The sequence below is a fragment of the Tasmannia lanceolata genome, unplaced genomic scaffold (genome assembly GCF_043159265.1).
Source record: "Tasmannia lanceolata isolate RefF3 unplaced genomic scaffold, GAP_Taslan_0.1 ptg000002l, whole genome shotgun sequence".
Classification (NCBI taxonomy): Eukaryota; Viridiplantae; Streptophyta; class Magnoliopsida; order Canellales; family Winteraceae; genus Tasmannia; species Tasmannia lanceolata.
Window position 1 is genome coordinate 24,133,670 of NW_027518679.1, and position 20,748 is coordinate 24,154,417.

At 37.7% G+C, this 20,748-nt stretch overlaps 2 protein-coding genes across 2 annotated transcripts; both read right to left on the reverse strand.

Moving 5' to 3' along the window:
* Positions 1-86: 86 nt before the first annotated feature.
* On the reverse strand, positions 87-2,552 carry LOC143891289 (protein GAST1-like). Its single transcript, XM_077395918.1, has 4 exons — positions 2,395-2,552; positions 1,584-1,628; positions 1,463-1,496; positions 87-377 (listed from the first exon to the last, which is right to left on the reverse strand). The coding sequence occupies exons 1-4, from the start codon at positions 2,461-2,463 to the stop codon at positions 196-198; spliced, it is 330 nt and encodes a 109-aa protein (XP_077252033.1). The 5' UTR covers positions 2,464-2,552; the 3' UTR covers positions 87-195.
* Positions 2,553-17,357: 14,805 nt separating this feature from the next.
* On the reverse strand, positions 17,358-19,720 carry LOC143883051 (ubiquitin-conjugating enzyme E2 19-like). The gene is made up of 6 exons (XM_077386418.1): positions 19,347-19,720; positions 18,624-18,651; positions 18,279-18,506; positions 17,854-17,917; positions 17,684-17,743; positions 17,358-17,570 (listed from the first exon to the last, which is right to left on the reverse strand). Exons 1-6 carry the CDS (start codon positions 19,460-19,462, stop codon positions 17,527-17,529), a joined length of 540 nt encoding a protein of 179 aa, XP_077242533.1. The 5' UTR covers positions 19,463-19,720; the 3' UTR covers positions 17,358-17,526.
* Positions 19,721-20,748: the final 1,028 nt, after the last annotated feature.

Consider the following 20,748-nt stretch of genomic DNA (forward strand, 5'->3'; position numbering starts at 1 on the left):
AAGCTTAAGATGTTGGAGTAACTGGTAGTTTCACGTAGAGAGAGTTTTCAATGCAGAGCAATCCTATCGTGGTGAGAGAGGGGGAATTATTTTTCTTCGAAAAAAACGTTTTCATTGATTGAGAACATGTTACATAAAGCTTGAAACTTGATTCGCACGAGAAGGACTACATGAATAAAGAAAGGGAGACTAGAATCATGGGCACTTGGGTCCTCCCCTTTTGGTCTTCCAGTTATTGTAACAAGGGCAGAATTGCTTGTTCCCATATGTGCCTGGAGGCACACATAAGCACTTAGAGCAACACTTTTTGCAGAAGAACAAACATGGCTTCTTATAAGCTGTTGCCGAGCACCGAGCACTACATCGCGGAGAGCACTCTGCACATAAAAACCAAAACCATCATCAGCTCCACTCATTTTGTTTCAATTTTGCACCAACATTTTGCTCCAAGCGATTATTTACATTGCTTCGATCTTCAGTCGGTTGATCATGTTAAGGCCCTGTTCGTTTAAGATATGACAACCGATTGTGAGTGCCAAACCGATTATTAGACTACAAAGCCATGTTCGTTTAAGATTATGGCAAGCGATTGCGAGTCCAAAACAAATTATTGGACGCGAATAATAATTTGAGTCCAATAATAATTTTGAATCCAATAATTGGTTTTGGTCTCACAATAGCTTGTCATAATCTTAAACAAACAGGGCCTAATTTAAACGTAATTTTGAGTCCGATAATAGTTTGGCACTGACAATCAGTTGTAATAATCTTAAGTGAACAGGGCCTAAATGTGCAACATTGAAAACCACCTACAACTGTTAGAAATATTTTAAATTTTTACAATTAACTGTCAAAATTAGCTTAGTTTTCGTTAGGGGGTTATTTGGAAAAAAATCCCTCGAAAATGAGTTTTCCAGTGTGTTTTCCAAGCTCAATCTTTTTATAGAGTTATTCCTAAGGCTCCATTTAATTGGACGTAAAATGGGCAGAAAACAGATTTTATGTCCATTTTTCTGCTTAAAAATGGATGTAAAATTTGTTTTGCTCCCCTTTACGAAAGAAACACAGCCTAATAAAAAAAGACTCACTACTTATAATAGATTGAAATTCTCATGGAAGACATGGAGAGTTTTTTTATATTTGATAAGAATATCCATAGAAAATGAGTTAGCCAAAATCTGGAACCCTCATTTTCCAAGAAAAATTCCAAGAAGAATCTTCCCTCCATTTGGTTGCTCTGGGTGGAACGGAAGCCTTAGGCCTTGTTTGGGTAGCATGAACTTTCTGAAAAAGTTTGGAAAGTAAAATTATTTCTAAAATTTCCTATTTTTTTACACACAAAAAACACAACTTGAACCCACCCTATTAATTTTTTACTAAGAAGGACCTTCAATTTATGATAGTATCCCTCTAAATTAACATAATCACACAATTTCCCTCTAAATCATATGATCTCTCTTACCTTGAGGATGAAGGCTGCCTTCAGTCATTCCATTCTACAATTCAGTGATCTTCAAGTGTCAGCCATGATTGTTAAGGAAACTACTAATCAAGAATCAAAAGAAAATCATAACCAATCTCACCATTGGAAAAGTCCTTGACTCTACAGTTGAAACCCCCACATAAGCCTATAAAATCCAAGAGAAAACAAGCATTATTATTTTTTACAATATATTATAACAAGATTTACAAAGAGAAGATTAGTAGTAATCATAAATGATTAAATTATACTAATCATAAGATTAGTATCCATGTGGGCCATATATTGCATGGGTCATATGGCAAAAATAACTTCTTTTTTTCAAATGACAAAAATAACTCCCATAGCCTACACATTTGTCTGATCAATGCCCTTTCCCCTGTTTGGGTGGTCACATGGAAAAAAATTCAAGACTGTCGGGTGATTAGTAAATAGCAACCAAATAATGTCAGGACAAGGAAAATATGTACTTTTACTTCTTTTTTTTCTCAATTTTTGGTCCAGCAAACGGACCCTAAGGCCCTCTTTGGATTGTTACAATTTTCTGGAAAAGTTTGGAAAGGAAAAGTATTTCTTAAAGTACAGACCCTATGGAAACTAGATGGATGGACAGTTCAGACCATCTATCAAATGGGGTTGATGGCAATGGGCTGAACTTTTGGTTGCCACAGATCAACGAAGGTATCGCACGTGAGGACCCAAACATTGGCTCTTAGGAATGAACATAACAGAAAATATTGCTTATTATTTTTCTAATGTTTATGACTCCTCAATTTTAAAACAGCCATAACATTCTAGAGTTCAATTAAGATGATAACTAGTGTGTGTGTGTGTGTGAGAGAGAGAGAGAGAGGGAGAGAGAGAGAGAGAGAGAGAGAGAGGGAGAGAGAGAGAGAGAGAGAGAGAGAGCAGACCTCGTTTTCCTTCAGTAAAGCAAGCAGCACCACAGCACAAAGCAATGCAATGCTTAGTTTACTTGCCATTGCTGAAGTTCAAAAGGAACACAAGAGAGAAAGAGCAAAAACCAAACTAAGAGAAGAGGAATAATTGTGTGTAGGGTGAGGAGTCAGTGTATTTATAGGCTGTTGGGTTTAGGTATTTGGTTGTGCTTTTTTAATGCTTAGCCTATAAAAAAAATTGACAGAAATTCTATAGTTCTCAAATAGGGACATAAAGTGCATTGTCTTATTTCCATTGACATAAATACCCTTTCTTGGATAGAGATAGAGAATTATTGTGCCCTCCCAAATAACCCCTATGCCCTTTAACAATCTTCAAAATGTGGCACAATTTTTCACCAAGATTAATCATGAATTTATGATGCAAAGTACATGTGGCTCATATATTTTAGGAGGCCGTTTGAATACAAGGATTTTATAATCCTATCTAAAACCTAGGCTTTATAAGCTAAAACCCGGATTGTACATTTTCAGGATGGTAAAATCCAGCTTTTAGCTTATAAAATCCAGGTTTTAGCTTATAAAATCAAGGATTTTACAATCCTATGTTATAAAATTAATTTATCCAAACGACCGCTAAGTGATTTGGACGTTGATTTGATGGGTCATGATAATTCTTGCCTTACACATGTTTAGTGATTTTGACAGTGTATTTGATGGTCCCGATTATGCTTGGCCTAGTAGGTTTAAGGTCGTATGCAGAACAGAGGTCTCATTTGCAAGATTGAAGTTGGCAAATAAGCTATGAGTTGAGACACCCGTGAAGAAAATCATCCCTTGGTTAATTTATCACAGGGGTTTAGAGAAAGGGATTTGCTAGGGGCCATCGCAGAAGGCATTTCGAGGACGGGCCAATGAATGAGAGAGCAGACACATAGGCTCAGATTTTGTCTTGCTGATTGAATTCATCTGATATGGCTGCTCTCTCATAAATGATCAAGTCCCCAAAATGTCTTTTGCGATGGTCCCTAGCAAATCCCCTAGGAAAAAATTTACTTTTTGGCTCAAAAGCAGATCTTTTTTCCACCTAGAAATAAATTTTCACCGATATTTTTTTTATAGGTAAGTAATTGATGTAATTACAAATAAGGTTGGTGTTGCAAGTTTCTTTGTCAGATACTAAGGGGCTGGATGACCAACTTTTCGTGATTGTACACAATATGTTACCTAACGGGAGAGCACATGGTACTTTTCGAGTTCCACATGGAATGATATTATTAGTTATCTGACTGTGAGCTATGGACACTAGTGCGCAATTTGCAACACTAACAACTGGAATGCTTCCTAAGGCTTCTAGGAATCAATTGACACATTTTTTGCCTAGCCAATTTGTGTTCCATTGGAGCCAATCATTGCGTGCCACCAGAGCTATCGGACATGGTCTTTTGGTCCCTAGGGTTGAACCATGTGACCAAAACATGTGATAATAGGTTTGTTCCCACAACGAAAATCCATTTTGATGAAAATGATAGGCATGACTCCACTCTCCTGCTAGGATAGCTAAAGCCCACTAAGAAACGAGGCATTGAGTGTCAGAGGGCCAACCCTCCTTTTTAATAATGGATGAGGCAACTATCCACCGTTTAACAAAGTAAGGAGTGATATGATGCCATCAAAAGAAGAAAACATGGACAAAATTCCCCAATAATAAATAAGAAAAGTATCACTTAAGGTGTGTAAACGGAATGAATTTGAATCGGATATGGCTATATCCGAATTCGATTACAGTATACACTATCTGAATTCGGATTCGACAGATATTTAATATCTATTACCGAATTTGATTCCAGCAGATATTGTTCGAATTTGGATATTATCCGTATCCGTTTATCCGATAAATTCGAACATTTTATTGCAGCAGTTAATCTTTCTTCTCCTTCTTACTCCTCGAATGATTTTTTCAAACCCTAAAACTAGACCTCTACCTTCTCTTATCAAATTAACTCTCAAACCCTAAAATATATGAGATCCTCTTCTTCCTTTTAAAACAAAGGCACAAAGAGAGAGAGAGAGAGAGAGAAAGAAGCGGTGGGGATGGATGATGGTGCTAGTAATGGTCTTTGGGTTTTTTATTTCTTTCTTTTTTGGTGTATATGATGGAACAGGTTTGGGCTATTTTGAACAGAGGAAGTGGGAGTGCTGATGGTGGAAGATGAAGAGAAATAGGGATGTGGATGGTGATGGGGATTGGGTTAGAGATGGAGGTGACTGGCGGTGATGGAGGTGACCGTGAGAAGGTGGAGAGGGGCGACGGTGGATTTTGGTAGGGTTGGGGGCACCAAGGAATGCCGGAGATGGTGCCTCAGCCTCTTCCTTTCTCCTCTCTCTTGCTTTTCCTTCCAAACCTTAGAAGTCTCCTCTTTTAATTGCATTTTGGGTTTTTATATAATCCTAAATTGAAAAATTGATCCTAGCCGTCCATTTACCATCAATGACCTAGATGGCCTTTTTGCTTTAGAATTCTCTAGAAGCTATGCCATCTTCTTTCAATCACCATCATCCATTTGTCTCTTTCATCCTATAGCCCACATTTGTTGCTTCATAAAGAAGCCATGTCAAACTCCATGAGTGCCCTTAAAATGAGAGATTACTCTATTTCCCACCTTTTTGTTTTTGTTTTTTTTTTTCTAAAAAGAAAATTCACTTTTCTTTTAGAAACAAAAGATAGTGTATCATTACTAAAAATAAATATTAATGATATTATTAATAATAAATAAAAATGATGTACTTCTTGGATTCGGATGTTAAACGGATCGGATATACCATTTACCAGATTCGCATCGGCTAAGAGCTGGATATCTCATAAACGGATTCGGAAAATATCCGCTTGAAACGGATTCGGATAATATTCGCTTTAAACAGATTCGGATGCGGACGGTTATCAAATTTTCGAATAGGCCATTTGGGTCATTTGAAAAAGCTGACTTCTTTGGATGAGAGAACATTAATAGATGGGGAATTTCTAAAGTTAGGTAGGGACTTGTACTCAAAAAACTTGACATCATCCATGTGCAAGTCACATGTACATTCACATGGCTCTCTTAGTTTTGGCATGGGCCCACAATAAGTAGAAAGACTGAAACAAGCACGTTCATGAATGTATGGTAGCTGAAGAGGCTTCCCTCTCTCAACTGATTTCATCCTCTTCTTGTCTCCCTTGTCTTTCATGTCTAACTTTTCTATCTTCCTATTTTAGAAATCTCATGCACGGATTTCCCTTAGAACTGTGGCACTAATGCACATGTGGATGCACATGTGCATCAATAATACTAATAATGCTACCATCAATTTTGTGTGTATGGCATGAGGACATATGTACAATCAAGAAAGTTGATCTTGTGGTAACAATTAAATAATTTTAAAATATTTTTATTTTTAAAATATAAAGGTGTGAAATGGACATCTTTCAATATTTTTATATGTTAAAAATAAGAATATTTTGAAAATATCCACCAGAAATTCATGAAGCAACTCAAATGGTCCTTATCGAATGGAAACCTCATGCGTAAGATAAAAGGTAGACTACAAATATCAATAGTTTAGCTTTTCTTGACAGAATCATAATTAAACAAGACTTGTGTAGAAGCAAACTCTCTAAATTTATGACTAACCTTTTCTTCAATGATCTTACAACGAGCATAAGCTTTTCCAATGTAAATGAGTACGGTCTTGGGCTGCTTCAATTATGTTCGAGACTATATTCCCAAAGTGTCATAGAAAACCATAGAGATCAGGAGGGCAAACAGAGGGGCCGGGGATCATCAGATCAAGGTTACTCAATGGCATTTGGCTGGACTTGTCATTAGTGGCCAGATCAAGGGATCTGTTCACATCCGCTTGGCACATGTGGAGACCTGAAAGTGGCAGTTAAGAAAGAGCGTAACAGCTAACATCTTTTTTTAGCATTTTTCTTGTATATTATAAGCAAGGTTTTAAATTCCGACCGATATCCGAAATTTCGGTCAACACCGAAACCGAAATCCCTGAAACGTTACAAATTTCAGTCGAAATTTCGGAAATTTCGTCATTCTCTTCGAAATTTTAATAAAATATATATTTTTTATTTCTTTACAGAATTTCAGCCGAAATGCCCGATGTCAGCAGTATTTTGACTTGGAAAAATATGTAACTCCTCTGCTTATCATATCACCGATATATCATGATGTGTGTGTGTTTGTTTACACCATTTTATGACAGTAAAATAAAAATTGAATAAATTTAAGTTACCATTAATTGTTTAATATTATCATAAGTATGTATTTTTCACTATTTATCAGTTTAGATTTCCCTACATTCAATGGTGATGCAGTAAAAATTGTTCCAACAAGTGTCGTTCCTAGGCAGCACATACCTAGAGCGTCTAATGCGCTGACACATGCACGATGCCCACATGCATGTATACTACCAAAACGTACATTTCTTCTGAATTTCATAGTTTTCAACTTTCTTCTTTTTTTTTTTTTTTTTGATGCCATAGGGTATCCCCACCCCACTTAGTGGGGCGGAACTAGTCCCTAGGGATGCACGCAGGCACTCGGTAGACCACGCGCATCAGTTGAACAAGGGGGGATTCGAACGCTTGTCACTGGGGAGCATACCCATGACTTTACGCCAAAGAGCCACACCCTCCCGAGTTATTTTTTTTCAACTTTCTTGAGAGGAGAGGAGGTGAAAAACTGAAATATCACTCCTTCACAGGGATATGATGTTCTCAAATTGCTAAGAAATGGAATATGGATCAGTCACAGTATGTCACATGTGTTGGTTTGCTAGGGGCCGTGGCTGTTGCATGTGAGAGTAGCCAGCTCACTTTTCAGCAGATTTTGTCTTATTCATTTAATTCATCTCGAGTGGTTTATGAATGAAGGTTTTCTCTAAAAAACCCACCCTGACCTGACCTGAGATGATTTCTCAGGTAGGGTAGGGTTCTAGAAAACCTGACCTGCCCCACCCTAATTGCAACCCTACATTTATTATTCCTTCAAGGCCATGTCTGGATTGCAGGAAAAACATTTCTGTTGGAAAAAAAATTTCTAGAATTCTTTTTGTTTGTTTCCACAATCAAGAGGCAAATGATATGGTTAATTAGGTCTTATTTAGAGGGATATAATTATAAAAATGATGGTCTTATAAACAAAATTTGAAATGCGGTGATTCAATTTGCTGTTTTTTATGTCTAATCAAACAATGCAAAAGCAGAAAACTTTGGAAAAAATTTCATTTTCCGAACTTTTTCAAACAATTCTAGCAATCCAAGCAGGACCTTATAAACACATTTTTATAAATGCTTCTTGAAGATGTGGATCCAATGGGGACGCCCTTGCGGCCCCCTGTTTGCAAGGGCAGCCTTCAGTTTAGCAATGCTAATATTTGTGTATAAGTGGAGTCGGAGGAGCTATTGGCTAAATTGGATAATTTTCCTTAACCCTATCGCCCGCGTCTCCTGCTCTGTTGCGGCTCCTCCACCCTTTGTCACCTGAATGCCGAGTCTTCCTCCGCCGCCAACTCGTTAATTAAACCATTTTATTACAATAAAATCAAAATTTAATAAATTTTGTTATCATTAATAGTATAATATTATCAATATTTATGTATTTTTCACTATTAATCAGCTTATAGCCATAAGACATGTTAAAGACAAACTACAAAAGTTTGTGACTATACACATGAGAGAGTGGTTAGGAAGAGTAGCAGCCACTCAATCGTGATTAATCTTTGGCTATGTATGTATGCATGCATGTGTGCGTGTGTGTAGCTTGTGGTTGTGAGTGAGACTGATGAACTAACTCATGTGACAGATTGTGATTGATCCATATATTCCTCTAACCAATTCGAAGTTTTTATTATCTCCATGTGAGGAAGGAGACAGAGCTCAATTTTTCACCTCCTTTCCTCTCAAGTAGCAAAACCAATAAATTCTTAGTAACTCTTCAGAGAAACACATGCATGTTTCTCTGAAGAGAGTAGCAGTTGTTTTTTACTCGTTTTTTACTTCTCGCCCTTTTTCCCGTCAGCAAGAGAGTAGCAGATCCTCCCATATTTTCAGGTTTTAGAAATCTTAGGATGCGGGAGAGATTTTTAAAACCTGAATTTATCGCTTAAAATCACAAGAAACGTTGTCACGACAACACACAACAGCCTGATCATGAACCCTCTTTTACACTGATTTCAAACTAAAAACCTGGTTTCTAAAATCCGCGTATCCAAGGGGCCGTTTGGATACGCGGATTTTAGAAACCAGGTTTCAAACTATAAACCTAAGACCTTTATAGATACCTATAAACCTAAGAATTCTCCGATTGTGTCTCTTAACAATATGAGATTCCCTCGAAGTGTGGCATAACAAATCTTATCCATGAACAGTGTTTTAATTAGCTAATTAAGAATTAGACATTTCTAGCTTCATCCTTATCGTTGATGTCATTTTATATCAATACATACTACTCAGTTTGTTATGAACTCTAATCCTTTTCACCCCAAATGATTTTAGCCATCCTTTTAAAGAAGAGCCTAAATGATCTAATGGCTAGGATTCATAGATAATAGGAGCATATCATCTAATTAATCTTTAGACCTCTTTCCTTCTTTAGAAAACCAGTCCCCTAAAAAAATGATATTGATCGAGACCCCTTAGCACACTCTTATTTTAAAAAAATTCCCAATAAAGAGAGGAGTGTGGAAATTAGCAAAGCCCATCTTACTCACCAAAGATATCTTCTATTGTTCTTTAATGATACAAGAGACTCCTCATATTTGCTATTTGCAAACTTTTTGTCTTACACAATGTCCATTCTTTTTAGATACTTCTTTTTACCTGTCTTACTCAATTGAGATACTTCTTCGAGGTGCGTGCCTGAAATAATCACTCTACTTAGTTGAGGGGTTTGATTCCTGTACGTCCGTGCCTGAGAGAGTCAAATCTCATGAGGACGGGTAACTAAAACAGACCGTGATGATTTGCCTATGGAGGCCTAGTCCGTTTTGACTCATTTATTTAAAGATCAATATCTAATACGGGTCCAAGACTCGCCCATCAAGGCTAGAGTCCCATCAAACCTATTAAGGCTCATCTTTGAAGCGATATCATCTTCGACAACCTACATCAGTCATTCGGTAGCAGAAAACAAAATCATTGTCTTCAGCAACATCGGCGACATCTTCCATAGATAGTTTATCAATAGATTTGGGAATTTTTAATTTGGGAATTTCATTGTAATCAAACTTATGTAGATTTTCAATCCACATACGTTTGAGGGGGCATGTTAGAGAATATCAGATCTCATATGATGTGATCATTGGATTGTGTGGTGGTAGATTAGGCAGTTGAGTTGGATTAGATAGCATGATTAGGATTAGGATGATCATGATCTTCTTACCATTACTCCTATCATGATTATCCGTAAGTGCTTATATAAGCACAGATTATGATTAATGAAAGGTATCTGATATTAGTGGATTTGAGGAAGTAAAGAGCATGTGCATGCTCTTGCACATTGTATAAGTATAGTCTCAATGTCCCTCTTCGTGCTTAGTTTTGAGAGCACATAAAGCAAGAGTTTTCCAAGTCAACGAGGTGGTTTTCCATCAACATAGAGTAAGAGGCATGGTTTTAACTTTCCCTAAAATTTCCCCAAAATGACCGAAATGTTTCAGTTTCTATCCCCACCAAAACGAAATCTCAATAAATTCCCTCCACATCATTTCTTTTCAACTGAAATTCTCAAAATCTGACTCAAATTCAACTTAAATTCCCAAAATTTGACTAAAATGGCTGAAGCAACAAAAAATGGAAGGTTATTTTGATTTACTTCTCAAAGCTAAAAAATACACCCTATTCTGCTGTAAATCAAAAAATACTGCAAATATTGTTCATTGGGGTCCTCTTCTTAGAGTGGAGACTGGTCATGCCCCAAAATTTCTTCAAATCAACAGAAATATTCTCAATAAATTCCTTCTATGTCATTATTTTTGACCAAAATTCTCAAAATCCAACTTAAATAGTTAGAACGACAAAAAATGAAAAGTTATTATGATTTGCTTCTCAAAGCTAAAAATTCTGTTGTAAATTGAAAAAACACTGCAAACATTATTGACGTTTGGGATCGTTAGAGGGGAGACTGGTTATTATACTTTCTTATACTTCATTACATTGTACTTCACCCTTATTGACTTTACTGTTCCATACATCTGAGACAACCCATGTCACTAGGTGTTCGATGTGATTATGTCATCTTGCCTATGGTTCCAAGTATATGTTCTTGTTCTACAATTTTCTAAATGGGAAATGATTTCAGCACAACTATGTTTTTATACATGCGCTCATGTATCTTGTCTTTGAGTATTTAATTATCACATAAGTGCTTTTTGGGAACCGTAAAAACCCTTTTACAACTCTTTAAAAGGGTTGAAATCATTTCCTTTTCCAAAATTACATCTTAAAAATTTCATCATTTGAACATGACCTCATACGTTTCCATGATTTTATAAGATTTCCACCGAAATTGAAATAATCCTTTGTTTCTGTGCCGACTGAAACCAAAATTGAAACAAAATTTAAAACCTCGGTAGGAGGGGAGAGAAGGACTGGGAGCACTTCACATGAGCTTGGAGGTGAGGAAAGCAACCAAAGCGTCTGAAAATACTTGAAGAGAAACCAATTTTGTTGGTCAACGGTATACCTCTTTTCTCCATTAAATTGAATCTTTTCTTTGTTTTTTATGGCCAGAGAAATCAACTATAAAGATTTCAAATAACAGAAAAGCTGAAACTGAATCTGGGTGAAGGAAAAATCATAACAAGATTTTGTTTTAGATCACCACTTCAAATTCAATGGTATTTGGAAGTTTAATCCAGCCATAAAATTTCAGAAAGGTGTATTTAACATAAACTATAAGCATAATAGAGCTTGTTTAGACCTTATTTAATTTCAGAAGTGAAGTATTCACGTCTCCTAAAAAGATAAGGATGTCAAGAAATCCATATCTTGCTACTTTTTAGGATAAAGTCGAAAGTATTTTGTTTTGTTCTACTAGTTAGGATTCATGAGATTTTAGCTGTGGTAGGATACTAAAGTTAAGTCTATTTTGCTATTTGTGTTTGTGTAGGAATAGTAGTTTAATAAGAGAAGGAGTCACAATTTTTTTTCCTATAAAAGCCTAACATGCAAGGCTTGTTGCACGGTTTTACACTTTCTTTAAGAAATTTGAGAGAGCTTCTTCTTTCTTAGCTAGAGAAAGGTGATAATTTTTCTTGTTCTGTGTGGATTCAAAGTCATGGATTAAAGGTTTATTCGATCGGAGGTCGACGACAATCTACCCCTGACTTGTTCTTCGCGCTTCCAACTACACCAGGTGGTATCAGAGCCTTGCTACTTTCCATTGCTTCCCATGGAGAATGAGAAAATCAATTGAAATCCCAAATACGGATGGCAACCCAAGAGGGAGGGTGAATTGGGTTTAAAAACTTTGCCAAAATATTGGAATTTAAAACTAAATGGCAATTTAAAACCTTAAGCATACAAATGAAAACAAACCACAAACGTACAAAGAGATAGAGAGAGATAGAAAGAGTGCACCCGAGATTTATAGTGGTTCGGTCATGACCAAGGACCTACTCCACTCTACCAAGACTTCTTGGTGATTTCAGTACGGATTCCCTTAACGGAGGGGAATCAACCCAATTACAAAGATAGTGGCTCTGCCTCGCAAGACTCTCCAACCCGGAGAAAGCTCCGCGTCTCCAACACTCGCTCTTGAGAAGGCTCCACGCGTCTCCTTTCACTCGCCCCATGGAGATGGCTATTGCGTCTCCCCCACACTCACCAAATACAATGATTGAAACAAGAAAGAAAAACAAATCCCTTCAAAGAGGATTTCAATAAATGTAGAGAAGATGTACAAATCAAGCCTGTGTCCAATTCTTGCTCAATGAATGTGAGAGGCACTAAATAGGGTTTAATCACTCTTTAAGATGTTCCAAATAAGTTTTAGATTGTCTTCAATTGATTGGAATGAAGGGAAACATATATATATATATATATATATATATATATATATATATATATATATATATATATATATGGGAAAGGTGTGCGTACTCGGTCGAGTAGATAAGCTTATCTACTCGGTCGGGTTAAAAACAGTGGGGGCCCACATTTTTGGGGTGATCCAAACCATTCATTTGAAAGGCCCTTACCTAGATAGGGTGTCCACAAAAAATCAGCCCCATAGGATCATCCTAACCCATGCAACAGTAGAGGGGAAAATGGGGAAAAATGGACAAACACAACTTGTCCACAAATCTGCCCATTTTTCCCTCCACTGTTGGATGGGTTAGGATGATCCTATGGGGCTGATTTTTTGTGGACACCCTATCTAGGTAAGGGCCTTTCAAATGAATGGTTTGGATCACCCCAAAAATGTGGGCCCCCACTGTTTTTAACCCGACCGAGTAGATAAGCTTATCTACTCGACCGAGTACGCACACCTTTCCCTATATATATATATATATATATATATATATATAGTTTAGACAAAAAACTAGCCATTTTATGGGCATTTTGGTAATACTTACAAAGCCCCACAAACTAGCCGTTTTAACTCCAACGGATAGAAATCTAGCCGTTGGTAGTCGACTGGGCTAGACGAGTCGACTGGCCCATAGGGTCTGTTCGCTATATATAAAAAATAACATATAGCCGATCCAGTCGACTGGGTCACCAGTCGGCTGGCCCAAACCTGGACCAACTCTGTTTTTCAAACAGAACCTTATCGGCAGTCGGTTGGAGACCTCCAGTCGGCTGGCCCGAAATAAAAAACAATCTGTTTGAAAAACAGATCAAATGGGCAGTCGACTGAGGATCTCCAGTCAGCTGGCCCTGCCAATTTTGCACATTTCAAGTTAAATGATATTCAATCTTTGGGGTGTGTTCTCTAGGTCTTATCCCACATAGTTTATCATGTTTAGGGACTATTTTAACCTATGTTTAGTGCCTCAAACAACCCTAACAAGAATAGACAAATACATTCTAATTTGGACTTCAACTTGATCTTCACTTTATCTTCAAGACTTCAAGTCCACCATGCTTCTTGGATCTTCCTAGCTTTAAAGCACACCAAAATCACGCCAAGTTAGCTTTAATGCCTTGATCTAAGCTTCCTTGATTACACACTAATGAGATATACAACTTAGACAAGCAAAAGCACATTAGTGATATAAAATCACTTGTGATGGAATCATCAAAACAAGAAGGTAATGCCAAGGTGGGAACCATTGGGCTTACATCAATCAACTGTGATGGTAGAGATGTTCAACGCTCTACAAGCTACCGTTAATCAAATAGTGGAGTAATTGGCACGGTTGAATCCTAATGAGCACGAGATACCCTAAATCGACGACGATGATTGGCAATGGGACGCTCAAGCTCTAAATCGAGTTCAACGTCCTCGGACAAGAGTTACATATTTTCCCGCCGATGATTACTCTAGCGAGGAGGAATTCGAAGACATCATCCATCCGAGGCATACCCGTGGTCGTGCTCCGTAAACAGTGGCTCATGATCGCAAATATCGTATTAAGGTGGATTTGCCCGAATTTAATGGCTAGCTACACATCGAAGATTTTCTTGACTGGCTCGCGGCGGTCGAGAGATTTTTCGACTACATGGAGATTCCCGAGGAGAAAAAGGCAAAACTTGTAGTCATCAAGCTTAAGGGAGGTGCTTCGGTATGGTGGGACCATCTCCAACTTTCACGTACAAGGATGGGAAAGAGACCAATCCTGATGTGGGCACGGATGCGTCAAATCCTTTGTGAGAGATTTCTTCCCATTGATTATGATCAGGTACTCTTTGAACAATACCAAAATTGTCGCCAAGGTAGTAGATCGGTGTGAGATTATACAGAAGAGTTCTACCGGCTATCATCCTGAAATGATATTTAGGAGACCGAGACACAACGAGTGGCACGTTACAAAGGGGGTCTTCATCAGGTAATCTATGATCAAATAGCTCTCCACCTGATTTGGACACTGTCTGAGACAGTAAAGATGGCGGAACAAGTTGAGACCATGATCAACCGTTTGTCTCAGAGGGATTTTTACGTGAGTCAAACTATGGTAGAGACATCATAGATGGCGATTCCAATGACGAAAGAGAAGGCGGTTTTGGATCTTTCTGTTGGGGTAAGCAAATCTGCCAAAGCTTTTCCGACACAAGGAAGAGGACGTGAATATGTTCCTACTACTTCAACAACGACCCAAGTTCCACGACGGGATCCATATGAGTCGTAGTTCGAGCAGCGTATCATATGCTACTAGTGCAACCAAGTGAGTCACAAATCCAATCAGTGTCCCCAAGGTGAGCGGCGTACGACAAATCTAGTCGCTGGTGACGAACATAAAGAAACTGAAGAAGAGCATGAAGAGGAACAAGAAACAGAAGATCATATTCCTACTACTTATAATCCAGGACGATCCTTGGTGATGCATCGTGTTATGTGCACATCAAAAGTAGAGGAGTCCCCGCAATGCAACAATCTCTTCAGATGCAAGTGTATGGTCAAGGAAAGGGTTTGCAACGTCATCATTAATGGAGGTAGCATGGAGAATTATGCATCAAAGGATATGGTGAAGAAGCTCAAGTCAAAGATAGAGAAACACTCTACCCCCTACAAGCTCGGTTGGATTTCAAAGGGTAATGAAAAAAAGATAACAAGACATTGTCGTATTCCTTTTGAAATTGGTGCCTTTAAAGATGAAGTGCTTTTTGATGTTATCAATATGGATACATGTCATCTTTTGTTGGGGAGGCCTTGGCAATTTGACAGGGATTCAATACATAAGGGAAGAGATAATGTATTCGTTGTTCGTCAAAACAACGAGAGTTATGCACTTCAACCTTTGGCGGATGAGAAGAACTCCAAAACTTTTCAGGTGGAGGGGCAATCGTGTTTGATGGTAAGGAATCCTCCACCAAATCCAAGAGGAAGCCGAAACATAGAGGTATCAAAAAGAAGGGAAAGAAGCCTATTGAACTTAAAGGTAAGTACAACGAGGAAAAAGAAAAGCATCGGTGTATCAAGGTCTTTGAAGTTGGAGATGCTACGATGACGCAACCATTGAATTCAAGGTCGAGTTTTCATCAAGTGGAGGGGAATGACGTATTCACGTCTCCTAAAAGATAAGGATGTGACGAAATCCATATCATGCTACTTTTAGGATAAAGTCGAAAGTTAGGATTCATGAGATTTTAGCTAAAGTAGTTTAATAAGAGGAGTCTTAGTTTTTTTTCCTATAAAAGCCTCACTTGCAAGGCTTGCTGCACGGTTTTACACTTTCTTTATGAAATTTGAGAGAGCTTCTTCTTTGTTAGCAAGAGAAAGGTGATAGTTTTTCTTGTTCTTTGTGGATTCAAAGAACACCCTTCGTGGATTCGAAGGTTTATTCGATCGGAGGTCGACGACAATCTACCCCTGACTTGTTCTTCGCGTTTCCGGCTATGCCAAGAAGTGTCTATTTAAAGACTTTAATCCATCCATAAAATTTCAGAAGTGTCTATTAAAATCAACTATAAGCATAGCAGAGCTTCTACGGATGCCCCCCCCCCCCCCCCCCCCCCCCCCCCCCCGGTAAAATTCAGGGATTCAAAGAACACCCTTCGTGGATTCGAAGGTTTATTCGATCGGAGGTGGACGACAATCTACCCCCGACTTGTTCTTCGCGCTTCCGGCTACGCTAAGAAGTGTCTATTTAAGGACTTTAATCCATCCATAAAATTTCAGAAGTACCTATTAAATATCAACAATAAGCATAGTAGAGCTTCTTTAGACCTTCTCTATGGGCACCCCCTCCCCACCCCCCCAAAAAAAAAAAAACGTGCAAGGCTGTTGCACGGTTTTACACTTTCTTTAAGAAATTTGAGAGAGCTTCTTCTTTGTTAGCTAGAGAAAGGTGATAGTTCTTCTTGTTCTTTGTGGATTCAAAGAACACCCTTTCGTGGATTCGAAGGTTTATTCGATCGGAGGTCGACGACAATCTACCCCCGGCTTGTTCTTTGCGCTTCCGGCTATGCCAAGAATTGTCTATTTAAAGACTTTATAATCCATCCATAAAATTTCAGAAGTGTCTATTAAATATCAACTATAAGCATAGCAGAGAAAGGTGATAGTTTTTCTTGTTCTTTGTGGAGCATAGCAGAGAAAGGTGATAGTTTTTCTTGTTCTTTGTGGATTCAAAGAACACTTCGTGGATTCGAAGGTTGATCGGAGGTTGACGACAATCTACCCCCGACTTGTTCTTCGCGCTTCTGGCTATGCCAAGAAGTGTCTATTTAAAAAGACTTTAATCCATCCATAAAATTTCAGAAGTGTCTATTTAATATCAACTATAAGCAAAGCAGAGCTTCTTTAGACCTTCTCTCTATGGATGCCGCCCCCATAAAATTTCAGAAGTGTCTATTAAATATCAACTATAAGCATAGCAGAGAAAGGTGATAGTTTTTCTTGTTCTTTGTGGAGCATAGCAGAGAAAGGTGATAGCTTTTCTTGTTCTTTGTGGATTCAAAGAACACCCTTCATGGATTCGAAGGTTGATCGGAGGTTGACAACAACCTAGCCCCGACTTGTTCTTCGCACTTCCGGCTATGCCAAGAAGTGTCTATTTAAAAAGACTTTAATCCATCCATAAATTTTCAGAAGTGTCTATTAAAGATCAACTATAAGCAGAGCAGAGCTTCTTTAGACCTTCTCTCTATGGATGCCGCCCCCCGGACAACTTGTTTTTGGTCGTTGAGACCATTGATCTGGGTCTAGCAATTATCACATCATGAACCCTTGATCCAGTGGAAAACATTTCATTTAAAGCTCAAACAGCTAGCTAGAAAAACAAGAGAGAGAGAGAGGGGGGGAGAGAGAGAGAGAGAGTAAACTGTAATTACCATTGTCAATTAATTTGTTGTTTGTTTGTTCAATCAAAACATAACTTGTGCACACACACACACACAAAAAAACCCTCTAAATTGGATACAACAAGAAAATGAAAACACAGAGTCACAAAACCACAAAACAAATGCTCCACTACAATTTGCCAAAACTAGGCAGCAGACTTGTAAAGCTTTTGTACCATCTTCTTGTACTCTGCAGAAAAGAAAAATACATCCTCTATCACTGAGACCCATTACCCATAACTTGCTACTTGAATATTTTAAATTTTATCATATTGACATATACAAAAAAAGAGCTGCTCATACCTTCTTGATTGCTCCAAAGAGCTGCTGCTTGAGGGTTTAAAGGAGAAGCATTGTTTGGTTCTGGAAAAAAACACCAATTGGAAAAAGAAATTAAGGAGATTGGAGCATTGTTTAGCATTTAAGTTGGTTGGATTCTATATACATTAAAAAGGGGTTTTTTTTGGCATTACCTCCCAAGAGACTCTGGATAGAAAGCAGCACACTTCTCACATCATATGCAGATGACCATTTATCCTGAAATTTAAAAAAGCATGTGTTGAGTTTTGTAGATGACCAAAGCAAAAGCCCTGATAAAAAACTTGACTCAGGAAATGATATCAGCACAACCTTTTTTTATATTTGCACAAACCCATCTTGTCTTTTATTATCTAAAATGCTGTCAAAGGTTATTACAGTTTCCAAAGCTATCACAAGCCAATTAAAAAAAGAAAACACAAGCTAGGATTGTGCAATTATTAAAACAAGGTTGTGCCGATATCATTTTCCATTAGGATATCAAGAAAGAAAAGGGGTATCTACAAGTAAAGGAAAAAAACAAGAAAACATGTCAACAAAGAATTGAAAAAGGAAAGGGAAGAAAGAAAATTTAATTTACCTGAAGAATATCCAAGCAAATGTTGCCGTAGAGATCTACATTGGGATGGAAACACATTGTCTCGAATTTAACCTTTGGAGGTTTGAATGGATAATCAATGGGAAAGGATAAAGAGAGTCTGTAAACCATTCCTTCATATACTGTATCATTGCTTCCAGTTATTGTCCCTTTCCAACAGAATATGTTATCTCCTTCAGGGAAAGCAGACACTCCTGGATCCCCAGACATCTGGAAAAAGAATACGCGAAGAAAAAAATATAAATACACATAGATTTTTCTATTTATCAACGATTATCATAATAGGTAAAAGCGGATTTTGATAAGATGTTTAGGCATGTTTCTTACCATTAAAGCCATTAGTTCTGATTGTAGCCTGTTTCCGTCGTGGATCAAATGAACAGAAAAGAAGAGAAAACCATCAGAAACAATAAAAGAACAAGATCAATTGAAATATGGAAAGTATGATGAATGTACTACACACACAAAGATGAAACCTTAAGGCCATGTTCTTTTGGAATTTGAGTCCAATAATCCAAAACATACTGGGCCTAAACTTGTTATCTCAATTTGGGAAAACTCAAAAGACTGAAATATTGGGATCTTGTTTAACAAAATTCAAGGAAAATCCGATGGAGAAAACCACGAATAAAGGACCAGAGTTTAACTAAACCCCAAATAAGTGAGTATTGGATTCAAAATTGTGAGCCCAATAATCCAAAATTTACAGGGCCTTTAACTTGTTATCGCAATTTGGAAAAACTCAAAAGACTGAATTAATGGGATCTTGTTTAACAAAATTCAAGGAAAATCTGATGGAGGAACAACCCCAAATAAAGGACCAAATTTTAACTGAACAGAAACAGAAACCATATAAAGAACCCAATCTAGAAAGCCCTTGGAAGAACCCAAATTGAATGAAAAGGGTCGAACCCTCCCCAATCAGACCCTAATTGAAAAAACCCATGCAAGAGAACCAAAAGAAAAGAAAGACAAACAAATACTAGTTCAAGAAATCCTATAGAATGAAGAACCAAGATCATGAGAGAGGAAATAAAACGAAATGGATACCTTTTCAGAACCGATTGGCTTTCGATGCTCTTGGCAATGGGCAGATTCTGTTTCGCAGTTGTGACTGGAGTAGTAGTAGTAGTCATAGGCGTGTTGTGTTGGGTGGCGGTGTCCATCTTTTCTTCTGGTTCAGATAAAGAAAGAAATTCTCAAAAGTACAAGAATGTGAAGGAAGATCTCTTGGAAGAAGAATAAGAAGATGATGATGATGATGATTTTTACTTCTTTTCGAGAGCAAACCCAAAAAAGATAAAGGCAGAGGGGGAGAGAGGAGAAAATGAGAGGGTGAGTGTTTGTTTGAAATTACTTTTTCCAAATAAGAAAGGCACCGAATCGACGGGTTGAAATATTTGACCGTTAGAATTGGACGACCTAGATTTATTTTCAATTCTCCAACGGCTAGTTGAGACTTTTAATAACAATGATCTCTCTCTCTCTCTCTCTCTCTCTCTCTCTCTCTCTGGGGGGCATAAAATGGGCATTTTACAAGGGAAATGATATCAGCACAGCCATATTTTGATATATTTCCGCTGACCCATGTTGTCTTTAGTGTTTAAAGAGCTGTCAAAAGGTCATTACATTTCCCAAAAAGCTCTCAGAAGTCAGGACCCAATTAAAGAAGAACAGACAGCTGGGTTTGTGCAAATATCAAAATAAGGTCGTGCTGATAACATTTACATATTAGGGAAATTTATGATAATCTTTTCACCCCCCTCCCCTAAGGATAATGCGCACCCTTGTAACTTGAATTTTGGGCAAATTTAACGCTTTTTGACGTCAAATCACGTCAAAAAGGGAGGCACATTATCCTATGGGGAGCGAAAAAAAAAAACCCTTATTATTGAGAACAGCTGGGCAGATTATCATTTGCACAATCAACGCAGATCATTGATCTTGTAAAGGAGTACGATGAAGCGATCCACATGGTCTTTTTAGTCCTATCGTCAGATGGATGCGGAAGATTAAAAATAAAATTTTCTTTTTAAATAGGGAAAATTCTCAAAAAAATATGATTTCTATATGAAATTCTCAAAAAAGGGTTAAGTTGGCTAATTTCTCAAAAAAGGGTGAAACGCATCCCAATGAGTGTTGTTGGACAAAAATGCCCTTGTGTTGGTTTTCCCTCCAAGAAAGTAAGCAACAAATCCCAATGCATTTCACCTAACATTTTGACATTTTTATCTTCTTCTTCCCCATGCCAAAATCAAACTCCATTGTCTTTGTAAGAAATCCAAACGAAATTCTATTGCAGAGGGGTGAAACTCACCTCTCCTAAAATAAAGATTTTATTGGATCTTTTATTTTTCTTTGGCTATCAAACATAAGCTTCTCAAGTAGGTGCATTGTGATACATTTGCATAGGTTTAACATGTTCCTTACAATGCTATGATGTATTGTCATC

Coding starts and splice junctions, on each gene's coding strand:
- LOC143883051 (XM_077386418.1), bottom strand. CDS start 19,462: ATGGACACCGCCACCCAACACAACACGCCTATGACTACTACTACTACT. Junction 18,652..19,346: donor AGCCAATCGGTTCTGAAAAG/GTATCCATTTCG, acceptor CGACGGAAACAG/GCTACAATCAGAACTAATGG. Junction 18,507..18,623: donor CAGAACTAATGGCTTTAATG/GTAAGAAACATG, acceptor TTCTTTTTCCAG/ATGTCTGGGGATCCAGGAGT.
- LOC143891289 (XM_077395918.1), bottom strand. CDS start 2,463: ATGGCAAGTAAACTAAGCATTGCATTGCTTTGTGCTGTGGTGCTGCTT. Junction 1,497..1,583: donor AGTCAAGGACTTTTCCAATG/GTGAGATTGGTT, acceptor ACTGAATTGTAG/AATGGAATGACTGAAGGCAG. Junction 378..1,462: donor AGGCAGCCTTCATCCTCAAG/GTAAGAGAGATC, acceptor TTTTATGTGCAG/AGTGCTCTCCGCGATGTAGT.